At 42.9% G+C, this 13,946-nt stretch overlaps 1 protein-coding gene across 1 annotated transcript in view; it reads left to right on the top strand.

Annotated features, from left to right (window-relative positions):
• Positions 1-13,390, top strand: part of LOC110515972 (alkylglycerol monooxygenase) — a 39,743-nt gene extending 26,353 nt beyond the window's left edge. The window contains exon 13 of the mRNA XM_021594663.3: positions 12,776-13,390. Within this exon, the coding sequence (XP_021450338.2) occupies positions 12,776-12,856 (81 nt within the window). The 3' untranslated portion in view covers positions 12,857-13,390. The remainder of the gene's footprint in view (positions 1-12,775) is intronic.
• Positions 13,391-13,946: the final 556 nt, after the last annotated feature.

The raw sequence follows: 13,946 nt of genomic DNA, 5'->3' as shown, positions 1-13,946 counted from the left end.
CAGCACTCTTGCTCTAAGACACTTGATGAATAATGACTTGATATCCTCAAAAACCAAAGCACACCATAATGGTTGTCTTAGGAGTTTAAATAATTAATTAACCCTTAATCGTAAATGATTCATCAATGAAATACAAAACCATTACCAATAATATACAACATGACTAGATGTCAAATTTACAATCCAAGGAAACACTTATGTACTTATGTACTTACAGACTCATACGCCATTTCTCCTTCAAATCCAGCTGTTGTCTAACTGGTCCAAATTCCATGCCGCAACAACAACAACAACAACGCTCTCAAAACAAGTTCTGTATGTATTAGTCACAATATAATAAACTCAAGCCGTAGATACAGACAGACAGGTGCTGTTTAGAACCTAAAAGGTTTCTTCGGCTGTCCCCATAGGAGAACCCTTTAAAGAACCCTTTTTGGTTTCAGGTTGAATCCTATTTGGTTCCAGGTAGAACCCTTTCCCCAGAGTGTTTTTACATGGAACCCAAAATAGCTCTACCTGGAACTAAAAAGGGTTCTCCTGTGGGGATAGCCAAAGACCCTTTTGGAACCCTTTTTTGTAAGTGTAGAGATCCTTGCTCACAGTGAATCATATAATGCAAGGCAATCTTTGTTGCAGGGGAGCTTATCCCTCCCAAAAAGAAACAGAAACACAGACATGCACACCCACAAACACACATACTCACTTTCTAATTTACAGTGCCTTGCGAAAGTATTCGGCCCCCTTGAACTTTGCGACCTTTTGCCACATTTCAGGCTTCAAACATAAAGATATAAAACTGTATTTTTTTGTGAAGAATCAACAACAAGTGGGACACAATCATGAAGTGGAACGACATTTATTGGATATTTCAAACTTTTTTAACAAATCAAAAACTGAAAATTTGGGCGTGCAAAATTATTCAGCCCCCTTAAGTTAATACTTTGTAGCGCCACCTTTTGCTGCGATTACAGCTGTAAGTCGCTTGGGGTATGTCTCTATCAGTTTTGCACATCGAGAGACTGAATTTTTTTCCCATTCCTCCTTGCAAAACAGCTCGAGCTCAGTGAGGTTGGATGGAGAGCATTTGTGAACAGCAGTTTTCAGTTCTTTCCACAGATTCTCGATTGGATTCAGGTCTGGACTTTGACTTGGCCATTCTAACACCTGGATATGTTTATTTTTTAACCATTCCATTGTAGATTTTGCTTTATGTTTTGGATCATTGTCTTGTTGGAAGACAAATCACCGTCCCAGTCTCAGGTCTTTTGCAGACTCCATCAGGTTTTCTTCCAGAATGGTTCTGTATTTGGCTCCATCCATCTTCCCATCAATTTTAACCATATTCCCTGTCCCTGCTGAAGAAAAGCAGGCCCAAACCATGATGCTGCCACCACCATGTTTGACAGTGGGGATGGTGTGTTCAGCTGTGTTGCTTTTACGCCAAACATAACGTTTTGCATTGTTGCCAAAAAGTTCAATTTTGGTTTCATCTGACCAGAGCACCTTCTTCCACATGTTTGGTGTGTCTCCCAGGTGGCTTGTGGCAAACTTTAAACAACACTTTTTATGGATATCTTTAAGAAATGGCTTTCTTCTTGCCACTCTTCCATAAAGGCCAGATTTGTGCAATATACGACTTTGTTGTCCTATGGACAGATTCTCCCACCTCAGCTGTAGATCTCTGCAGTTCATCCAGAGTGATCATGGGCCTCTTGGCTGCATCTCTGATCAGTCTTCTCCTTGTATGAGCTGAAAGTTTAGAGGGACGGCCAGGTCTTGGTAGATTTGCAGTGGTCTGATACTTCTTCCATTTCAATATTATCGCTTGCACAGTGCTCCTTGGGATGTTTAAAGCTTGGGAAATCTTTTTGTATCCAAATCCGGCTTTAAACTTCTTCACAACAGTATCTCGGACCTGCCTGGTGTGTTCCTTGTTCTTCATGATGCTCTCTGCGCTTTTAACGGACCTCTGAGACTATCACAGTGCAGGTGCATTTATACGGAGACTTGATTACACACAGGTGGATTGTATTTATCATCATTAGTCATTTAGGTCAACATTGGATCATTCAGAGATCCTCACTGAACTTCTGGAGAGAGTTTGCTGCACTGAAAGTAAAGGGGCTGAATAATTTTGCACGCCCAATTTTTCAGTTTTTGATTTGTTAAAAAAGTTTGAAATATCCAATAAATGTCGTTCCACTTCATGATTGTGTCCCACTTGTTGTTCATTCTTCACAAAAAAATACAGTTTTATATCTTTATGTTTGAAGCCTGAAATGTGGCAAAAGGTCGCAAAGTTCAAGGGGGCCGAATACTTTCGCAAGGCACTGTAACCAATGTAATAACATGTACAGTGAGCTCCAAAAATATTTGGACTGACAATTTGTAAAATTATTTTGACTCTGTACTCCAGCACTTTGGATTTGAGAATGTTAGAGATGCACAGATATCATACCCCGACGACATGCTAACCTCTCACCATTACAATAACAGGGGAGGTTAGCATTTTATATCACACTCCCAAGACATGCTAACCTCTCACCATTACAATAACAGGGGAGGTTAGCATTTCTGGGATGGTATATTTGTCCATCTGTAACTTTCTCCTTATGTTGTTCTTGGGAATTCGTCACAGATGTTTGTCATTTACTCATGAGGAGGTAGATGAGGAAAAATAGGATGACGAGGAGTAAAGGAGGACCACAAAGCCCTACGCTAATCTGTCATGCTATTCCAACCCCAGTACTAAATCAAATCAAATGTTATTTGTCACATGAGCCAAATACAACAGGTGTAGACCTTACAGTGAAATGTTTACTTACAAGTTCTTAACCAACAATGCAGTTTTAAGAAAAATAAGGTAAAAAATAGATAAGTAAGAAATAGTCTGCGTAGCCATTTGATTCGCTGTTCAGGAGTCTTATGGCTTGGGGGTAGAAGCTGTTTAGAAGCCTCTTGGATCTAGACTTGGCGCTCTGGTACCGCTTGTCATGCGGTAGCAGAGAGAATATCTATGTCTATGACTAGGGTGGCTGGAGTCTTTGACAATTTTTAGGGCCTTGCTCTGACACTGCCTGGTATAGAGGTCCTGGATGGCAGGAATCTTGGCCCCAGTGATGTACTGGGCCATACGCACTACCTTCTGTAGTGCCTTGCGGTCGGAGGCCGAGCAGTTGCCATACCAGACAGTAATGCAACCAGTCAAGATGCTCTCAATGGTGCAGCTGTAGAACTTTCTGAGGACCCATGCCAAATAAGTTCAGTCTCCTGAGGGGGAATAGGCTTTGTCGTTCCCTCTTCACAACTGTCTTGGTGTGTTTGGACCATGCTAGATTGTTGGTGATATGGACACCAAGCAACCTGCCCCATTACAGTCCCGTTGATGAGAATGGGGACTTGCTCGGTCCTCCTTTTCATGTAGTCCACAATCATCTCCTTTGTCTTGATCACGTTGAGGGAGAGGTTGCTATCATGGCACAACACGGCCAGATCTCTGACCTCCTCCCAATAGGCTGTCTCATCGTTGTCGGTTGTTGTGTCTGTGACTATCATTAATGTGATGACGTGCTATTTTATCAAATTGATACCTAACATTTCATTGATTACGTGATTTAATTAAATCATGCAACAATTAACTTATTAATAACCTGGGACACCACGGAGAAGTTTATTTAAGGAGTTCCGTCTTCCGAATTAACTCTTAGAGATCAAAAAATCTCTTACATTTCAGTCATCAATCAGTCATGAATTATTCTTTACCTTCTATCAGTCTCATCTGCACGAACCCTAGTTTCCATAATGAATCAGCAATATACAAATTGTCTTAACTATTTATTTACAAACTAAATAGTCACGGAAATACATCACAAACAAACAGTAGATATTGGTTACTAACAATGACAGAAAAGTCCCTAGTGGGCTAAACCGGTATGACGGCTTGGTAGTCAAAGGAAAGGGGTGAGGACTGGGAGAGCGGGAAAGACAAAATGGATTCACTACACACAGTCTATAATTATATTCATTGAAATGCTAATCCTTTGCACGTGAACGTCCGTTCATTCGAGAATAATTGCAATGTGTATATATATTTACGCCCGTATGTTGTTGTTGTCTTCTCTGTTGGAATCCTCGATCGTCCTGTAGGGTTCATCAGAGTCGCTGGTTAACTTTCCCAGAAGTCACAATTTCTTTCAGGGTTGTAAGTGGTTAGGATGGATACTACAGAGTATCATTCAGAAATGTTATCATGGAATAGATGCTTCGGCTGTTGTCGGTATTCTTGTTCTAGACTTAAGTAACTTCTAACTCCAGACTAGTAATTATACGTCTAAGATTTGCTCGTATTCTGTAGTGATCGATAGTCTCAGAGTTGAACCATTTCCAGCCGTGTAGCCAATGCTCCACGTGGTATGGTCTTGTCCTTTGGTAGAGTTGTAGTGCCAACTATTTAAACATGTTGTGTCAGCTGCATGTTTTCTAGTCTGATGTGCATTTCTTCAGGAGTGGGTTTTAACCTCTGTCGAAGAAGGGGTGGTTCTATGACGCCTAATGTGATGTCTGGACTCATGGGGGTGTGGCCACTGACTAGTTCATCTTTATATGAAAATCCATACTCTCATTTAGAAGGTTAATATTTCATTACACACAAATAGTTGTGTCATGTTTAATCATGTTTAATCACATACGTTTCACAATATTTTAGAAATGGGAAATGTACACTTTAAGAGATACCATTTTGTGTGTTTCCTGTCCTTCATGAAATCACCAAATGAAACGCACTCGTCATAACTGTCCCTTAAGTGTCCATGGACCATTTCCACATTCTCAAAAGTGGAAATATTGTTCAATTTTCCCATTTTGGGGATTTAGGAGTTTGTCCAAGTCTCTTTGTTCTGGTAGACTCTCTCAACACTGCATGGCAGTTTCTAACAGGTATTTATGACCTGTCGTAAAGTCATAAAACTGTGGAGAGACAGAGAGGGGGGGGGCTATGATCCTCCTTCCAGGGCACGTAATGATACGGTGATCAGGCCTACCACTGTTGTGTCGTCGGCAAACTTAATGATGGTGTTGGAGTCCTGCGTGGCTATGCAGTCATGGGTGAACAAGGAGTACAGGAGTGGACTGAGCATGCACCCCTGAGGGGCCCGAGTGTTGAGGGTCAGCATGACACATGTGTTGTTACCTACCCTTACCACTGAAAATGTCAGGGAAGACACTTGCCAGTTGGTCAGCGCATGCTCGGAGTGCACGTCCTGGTAATCCGTCTGGCCCTGTGGCCTTGTGAATGTTGACCTGTTTAAAGGTCTTACTCACATCGGCTACGGAGAGCATGATCACACAGTCGTCCGGAACAGCTGATGCTCTCTTGCGTGCTTCAGTGTTGCTTGCCAGTAATTTAGCTTGTCTGGTAGGCTCGTGTCACTGGGCAGCTCACGGCTGTGCTTCCCTTTGTAGTCTGTAATAGTTTGCAAGCCCTACCACATCCGACAAGCATCGGAGCCGGTGTAGTACGATTCAATCTTAGTCCTGTATTGATGCTTTGCATCAAGGGCATAGCAGGATTTCTTATAAGCATCCGGGTTAGAGTTCCGCTCCTTGAAAGCGGCAGCTCTACCCTATAGCTCAGTGGGGATGTTGCTGTAATCCATGGCTTCTGGTTGGGGTATGTACGGTCACTGTGGAGATGACGTCATCGATTTTATTGATGAAGCCAGTGACTGATGTGGTATACTCCTCAATGCCACTGGAAGAATTGTAACCTTTATTTAACTAGGCAAGTCAGTTAAGAACAAATTCTTATTTACAATGACGGCCTACCCCGGCCAAACCCTAACTCAGACGACGCTGGGCCAATTGTGCGCCGCCCTATGGGACTCCCAATCACGGCCAGTTGTGATACAACCTGGAATCGAACCAGGTAATGTAATGATGCCTCTAGCATTCTAGAATCCCGGAACATATGCCAGTGTGTGCTGGTAAAACAGTCCTGTAGCTTAGCATCTGCGTCATCTGACCTCTTATTGACCGAGTCACTGGTGATTCCTGCTTTATTTTTTGCTTGTAAGCAGGAATCAGGAGGATAGAGTTATGGTCAGATTTGCCAAATGGAGAGCGGGGGAGAGCTTTGTATGTACGCATCTCTGTGTGTGGAGTAAAGGTGGTCTAGAGTTATTTTTCCTCTGGTTGCACATTTAACATGCTGGTAGAAATGAGGTAAAACGGATTTAAGTTTCCCTGCATTAAAGTCCCCGGCCACTACTAGCCACTAGCCAGGATGGTTGAATGTGATCATGCTCCAGGTTCCTACAGTACAATACGCTAACAGAGTAGAGGATGAGAGGGAGGAGAAGACAGAGGTGGAGGTGGAGCGAAAGAAGGGAAGGAGGGAGGGAAGGATTGTTCTCTCTCTCTCTTACAAGCCCCTGGGGTTCCATCCATCTTCGCCCTTCTCTGTGGAATCCCATTGAACTGATTTACAGAACGTCCACTGAGACTCTAGTTCTAGGGCTTTGTCTTGGCCTGATTGCTCCATCAAAGCACACCGGGCTTGATTTTGCAAGGCAGAAGTCTCCCCCTCTTTCCCTCTCTCTCTTTCTCGCTCCTTTGTTTTTTCATCCCTTGTTTCTGGACCCACTCCCATCGCGCCGCGGCTGCCAACTTTCCGCCTGCGCTCTCCGGAGTGGGCCGCCTCAACGCTGGAGCCACCCAGAGCATTATGGGTATTAGTAAGATCGAGACTTTCATGGCTGAGGCTTACAATGTGTATCCCAAATGGCATCCTATTCCCTATAAAGTGCACTACTTTTGACCAGAGCCCTATGGCCTTATGCTCAAAAGTAGTGCACTATAAAGGAAACAGGGTGCCATTTGAGACATGACCCTAAACTTCCATGGCTGAGGCTTTAGAATGTGCCAAGCCTATGGCTTTTGCAGTAATGACAGTGTAATAGTGTGTAGACACACAGCCAGGAGGTCGGGATGGTGAATTATCCTTCACTTTCGCTGACCCCAGAACAGTAGAAAGGGGAAAGGCCTCATGGACCAAATAGGTTTGTAGTGACCTTGGATCTGTCCTCTGACATCCTTGGAGAAAATAGTGCTGATAAGAGTGGAAAGAGTAGACTGAGACACTGAAGGAGTCCATTTGTGACTTAATCATGACTATTTTGCTACATTACTACTGCACAAGCTATATGTGCGTTATGTGGGTGTCTGCGCATGCGTGCATACGTGCATTTGTGTGTGTGTCCCCGTTTATCTGTGTTTCTGTATGTGTGTGTTGGAGAGTGTTTCCCATGGCTCTTGTACAGTTGTTAAGCACCAGACAGAGTAGCCTCTCTGGAGAGACATTAACCTGCTCAGCATCTCTCTGTTGACTGGGTTCAAAGACAGGAGTCAAGTGTGTCTGCTTATAGTGAAGAGGGAGGAACTAGACCCAGCAGGAGAGGAGCATGTGTGTGTTTGCTACATATATGTCCATGTGCCTACCTTCGAGCATGTGTGTGTATTTGAGTGCATGTACAGTACATTCGGAATGTATTCAGACTCCTTGAGTTTTTCCGCATTTTGTTAAGTTACAGTCTTATTCTAAAATAGACTAAATCGTTTTCCCCCCCTCATCAATCTACACACAATACCCCGTAATGACAAAGCAAAAACAGTTTTTTTTACATTTTAGCAAATGTAATAAAAAATGTAAACTGAAACATCACGTTTACATAACTATTCAGACCATTTACTAAATACTTTGTTGAAGCACCTTTGACAGCGATTACAGCCTGGAGTCTTCTTTGGTATGATGCTACAAGCTTGGCACACCTGTACAGTATTAGTTACCCAGACTATTTGCACCCCCCCCCCCCCCCCCCTTTACACCACTGCTACTCTCTGTTGTTGTCATCTATGCATAGTCACTTTAATAACTCTACCTACATGTACATATTACCTCAACTAACCGGTGCCCCCGCACATTGACTCTGTACCGGTACCCCCCTGTATATAGTCTCGCTATTGTTATTTTACTGCAGTTCTTTAATTACTTGTTACTTTTAGGAAGCATTGTGCTGTAAGGTTATTATGCTGTGACACCTGTTGTATTCGACGCATGTGACTAATACAATTTGATTTGATCTGATTTTGATTTGGGGAGTTCCTCCCATTCTTCTCTGCAGAATCTCTCAAGTTCTGTCAGGTTGGATGGGGAGCGTCACTGCACAGCTTTTTTCAGGTCTCTCCAGAGATGTTCGATCCGGTTCAAGCCAGGGCTCTTGCTTGGCCACTCAAGGACATTCAGAGATTTGTCCCGAAGCCTCTCCTGCATTGTCTTGGCTGTGTGCTTAGGGCCGTTGTCCTGTTGGAAGGTGAACCTTCGCACCAGTCTGAGAACCTGCTCCAGAGCACTCAGGACTTCATCATGGATCTCTCTGTACTTTGTTCCTTTCATCTTTCCCTCGATCCTGACTAGTTTCCCAGTCCCTGCCGCTGGAAAACATCACCAAAGCATGATGCTGCCACCCCATCCTTCACCGTAGGTCGACCGATCAATCGGAATGGCCGATTAATTAGGGCCGTATTTTTGGACACCGATTTGGCCGATTTTTTATTCTTTTTATTATTCTTTTTTACACCTTTATTTAATCTTTATTTAACTAGGCAAGTCAGTTAAGAACACATTCTTACTTTCAATAACAGGCCTAGGAACGGTGGGTTAACTGCCTCGTTCAGGGGCAGAACGACAGATTTTTACCTTGTCAGCTCGGGGGATTCAATCTTGCAACCTTACAGTTAACTAGTCCAACGCTCTAACCACCTGATTACATTGCACTCCACGAGGAGACTGCCTGTTACGTGAATGCAGTAAGCCAAGGTAAGTTGCTAGCTAGCATAAAACTTATCTTATAAAAAACAATCAATCAATCACAATCACTAGTTAACTACACATGGTTGATGATATTACTAGTTTATCTAGCGTGTCCTGCGTTGCATATAATCGATGCTGTATCATTGCTCCAATGTGTACCTAACCATAAACGTCAATGCCTTTCTTAAAATCAATACACAGAAGTATATATTTTTAAACCTGCATATTTAGCTAAAATAAATCCAGGTTAGTAGTTAATATTAACCAGGTGAAATTGTGTCACTTCTCTTGCGTTCATTGCATACAGAGTCAGTGTATATGCAACAGTTTGGGCCGCCTAATTTGCCAGAATTTTACCTAATTATGACATAACATTGAATGTTGTGCAATGTAACAGGAATATTTAGACTTATGGATGCCACCCGTTATTTAAAAAACAGAGCGGTTCCGTATTTCACTGAAAGAATAAACGTCTTGTTTTCGAGATGATCGTTTCCGGATTCGGCCATATTAATGCCCTAATGCTCATATTTCTGTGTGTTATCATGTTATAACTAAGTCTATGATTTGATAGAGCAGTCTGACTGAGCGATGGTAGGCACCAGCAGGCTCGTAAGCATTCATTCAAACAGCACGTTCATGCGTTTGCCAGCAGCTGTTTATGACTTCAAGCCTATCAACTCCCCATATTAGGCTGGTGTAACCGATGTGAAATGGCTAGCTAGTTAGCGGGGTGCGCGCTAATAGAGTTTCAAACCTCACTCGCTCTGAGACTTGGAGTGGTTGCATGGGTAACGCTGCTTCGAGGTTGGCTGTTGTCGTTGTGTTCCTGGTTCGAGCCCAGGTAGGAGCGAGGAGAGGGACGGAAGCTATACTGTTATACTGGCAATACTAAAGTGCAAATAAGAACATCCAATAGTCAAAGGTATATGAAATACAAATGGTATAGATAGAAATAGTCCTATAATTCCTATAATAACTACAACCTAAGTCCTCTTAACTGGGATTATTGAAGTCTCACGTTAAAAGGATCCACCAGCTTTCAAATGTTCTCATGTTCTGAGAAAGGAACTTAAATGTTAGCTTTCTTACATGGCACATATTGCACTTTTACTTTCTTCTCCAACACTTTGTTTTTGCATTATTTAAACCAAATTGAACATGTTTCATTATTTATTTGAGGCTATCCAAGTGGGCTTTCATGTGTCTTTTACTGAGGAGTGGCTTCCGTCTGGCCACTCTACCATAAAGGCCTGATTGGTGGAGCGCTGCAGAGACGGTTGTCCTTCTGCATGGTTCTTCCATCTTCACACAGGAACTCTGGAGCTATATCAGAGTGATCATCGGGTCTTTGGTCACCTCCCTGACCAAGGCCCTTCTCCCCCGATGGCTCAGGAAGAGTCTTGGTGATTCCAAACTTCTTCAATTTAAGAATGATGGAGGCCACTGTGCTCTTGGGGACCTTCAATGCAGCAGAAATGTTTTGGTACTCTTCCCCAGATCTGTGCCTTGACAAACTCCTGTCTCGGAGCTCTACAGACAATTCCTTCAACCTCATGGCTTGGTTTTTGCTCTGACATGCACTGTCAACAATGGGACCTTATATAGACAGGCGTGTTCCTTTCCAAATCATGGCCAATCAATTTAATTTACCACAGGTGGACTCAAATCAAGTTGTAGAAACTTCTCAAGGATGATCAATGGAAACAGGATGCACCTGAGCTCAATTTCGAGTCTCAAAGCAAAAGGTCTGAATATTATGTAAATAAAATATTTAATACATTTATGCTTTGTCATTGTGGGGTATTGTGTGTAGATTGATGAGGGAAAAAATGTGTTTTAATACATTTAAGAATAAGGCTGTAATGTAAAAAAAATGTGGAAAAAGTCAAGGGGTCTGAGTACCTTCTGAATGCACTGCATGCATGCATGCATACATACCTACACATGCGTGTGTGTGCACTCGTGTGTATCCCTGCCTGCGAATGAGGGAGTATGTGTTTGTGTCTAAGAATCTCCTAGCCCTGTTATGCAGATGTTTGAGTATTGCATCTCTCTCTCTCCCTCCCTCTCTCTCCTAATGTGTACTGTAGGCAGGCTAGCCATATGGACGGGAGGGGAGCTCTGGAAACATCCCATTACAAGTCATATATCACACTCCTGACAGCACCCATTTTGTGCTGTTTTCATTTCAATCATGAGTGCAGCTGCATGGGAGAACTCAGGGCGCCACCATGTTAACCCCCTACTGCCCAGGACTGCCACAGGTACCCCAATGTAGGGAGGTTGGGAGTCAAAGGTATGAGAGGAAAGGCTACCGTCTCACCTGGTGGCAGCTTTCTTGACTATTCAATATATCACTTTATTTATCACATGATGGCCGAATAGTCAATGCAGTCTCGACATTACTGTAGAAGTGTATCCTCCTTGGTCAGAAACATATCTTGATTTGGACCCAAGAAAACAGAAACTACTCAGAAATTAAGATCTACCACATGCATTTCTATTTGTCCTGCTCTGAGCCCATTTGTTTGACTCATTGGTGCTCTAACGAACTACCCTCTCTTGAAATCAAAACAAAGTGAGTGAGAGTGGATTTGTTGAGATTCCTACTTGGTGAACCAGTGTTCTCTGTTCGTAGTGCTTATTTGCAGACGATCAAACCCCCGCTTCCGCATGTAATCTATCCCACATGCAGTATTTTCCCAGAGAAGTCTATTAAAATGTAGCTTAGTACGGCCAACAGAGAGATGGGAGTAGAACCAATACTGTACTCCCGGTCGATCCAACAGACAGCTCGGCCTGTTATGTGATTTGTGGGGTACTCCTGAGGCCTTGCTTCACTTTCGATCCCAATCCATCTCCGGGATGGGTACAGCTCACATCACAACGTCATGTCTCTGTAAAGTGCTGCAGTGTAAAAAGGTATGTCCGCCCTAGACGTTGAGGCTTTGGTCTCAGGCCCAGGTTGCCTCCCTCTCCTTTTCTCTTTTCTTCAACCCCCCCTCCTCCTTCCTTCCTTCCTTCCCTCCCTCCCTCCGTCCTCTCCTTCCCTCCCTCCGTCCTCTCCTTCCCTCAGTGGGGAACCTGTTGCCAGGACAGGTAGTGAGGGGCGGAAAAGCGGGGGTACATTCCAGGCCCTGTTGTGCTCTCTCATTCCCTCCCACTCTCCCTCTCGGAGGAAAACAGCTGTGGCGTCCAGAGGAAACGCTGCTTTTTTCCCATCAGGCCGTTGCCTGTGATGGACAGGGGCCTGGTTTGGCTTGCTCTGCGAGGTAGGATGCAGTTTATGGGCCAGATCACAGAGGGAAAAGGGGTCGGGGGAGGAGGGACAGGCGCCACAGGACAGCTTTTGGCAGAATGTTCTGGCATATTCCCCCGTGGCGTTCGACTTCTTGACCCCAACATGAGAGCATCATGGGAGATGATTTTGCCCTACTCCTTAACCTTTGCCGTTCCTTATGTGTCCCGCGCTAATATGTCTGGCTCACAGTTCTTCTGTGTCTTCTTTCAATCATGTATTAAGTGAAAGATGATGCTGTGTTATTATTCTCCTTTATCAATTGTGGGGCAGATATAATATCGATCGATACTTCCTTACTATCCTATGTATCTAGATCTGTCAGTCTGACCATCATGTCCAGTGAATGAATGCATACAATGGTACACCAAAAATGAGGGTAAGAGAATGAAGCAAATCAAATCTACTTTGAAGCAATCCAGAGTATTTTGGAAACATACGTTTAAAAAATGAATGTTTGTTTGGGGTAAGTGCTCACGAACAGCATCTAGTCCCAACAAGATGTAGGTGTAAAATGAGTCAGTCAGTACTCACAGACACCTAATAAAGTAAAGAACATATTGGCCTAACGCCTTTCTCTCTCTCTCTCCCTCTCTCTCTTTCTGTAGGCCTTTGTCTCCATCTCCCTGCTGTACTGGGGCCTGCAGACATTCAGCCAATTGATTTCAGTCAAGAAGAAGACAACATGAGATTGTCAGGTCCCATTGGCTTACTGTACCTGGCTCCATCAAATGTTTGAAGGACTTTAGCCATGACTTTAGGTAGCCACACTTTCCCACATATTAACCAACATACAAGCTTCTATGAATCATATAATATATGTAATGTGCATATCTTGCCTCATAATAATATTTGTTAATGTTTTTAATCGGACAAGCATAGTGTGTATGAATGGCCATAGGCACTATACCTTTATGGCCATGCTTAGTGTTTCTACGTTTCTTATGGAAGGTAGCTTTTCTGATTTTGTTCAAATTGTACTGTTATATGGTGCTATTCAGTGATTGATTGATGACAATCAATGTAATACATTCCTGTTTAGTGAGCCATTGAGAATATTATGAACGACTTTTAAAACTGTCTTCACCTACACCTTTACCTGTACAACAAATACCTCCTAAAACTGCAGGGTAACTTTTCCTAGGATCCCTTTTTTCATGAAATGTAATACTTCTTAACTCTATATTTTTCAGTTCCATTTTTCACTAAACAGTTTTCTGTTACCAGTCTCACTCATCATTTTAGCTGGTCTGTAGGCCAGCAGTACAGCATGCTGGACTAAATTAGACAAGTTTCAGAAAAAAACTATGTATTAGATATTCATGTATTTTATATAACTAAAACTGTGATTCATTCGTATTAGGGTATCTAAATAAGTAACACTATAGAAGCATTCTCTACCTCACTACCATGGGCTGGAAAATAGTTTCAGGATTCTGCACCAGGTGGCACTATTGTTGCCTTAAGACTGCATTCATTTTATAGATAAGGTTGCCCCTAGACTCTGATCTTGGGCCAGCTTTGTATTTTCCCAAATAATAGTTAAGGTATGGATTGGAGGAGGAAGATCTGTACCTGGTGTTGCCTAATACAGGTAACTGACAAAATAATAGAAATGCTTGAGTAAACAAGGGATTCAAAGTATATTGAAAACAGGTGCTTCCACACAGGTATGGTTCCTGAGTTAATTAAGCAATTAACATCCCATCATGCTTAGGGTCTTGTATAAAAAAAGCTGGGCTGCCCATTATTTTGGCTTCCATGCCCCCATAGGATGAC

Source organism: Oncorhynchus mykiss, chromosome 3 (assembly GCF_057628025.1).
Source record: "Oncorhynchus mykiss isolate SJ-2025 chromosome 3, ASM5762802v1, whole genome shotgun sequence".
Lineage (NCBI taxonomy): Eukaryota > Metazoa > Chordata > Actinopteri > Salmoniformes > Salmonidae > Oncorhynchus > Oncorhynchus mykiss.
The sequence above is the reverse complement of the archived record's forward strand: the minus strand, read 5'-3'. Positions and strand labels throughout refer to the sequence as shown.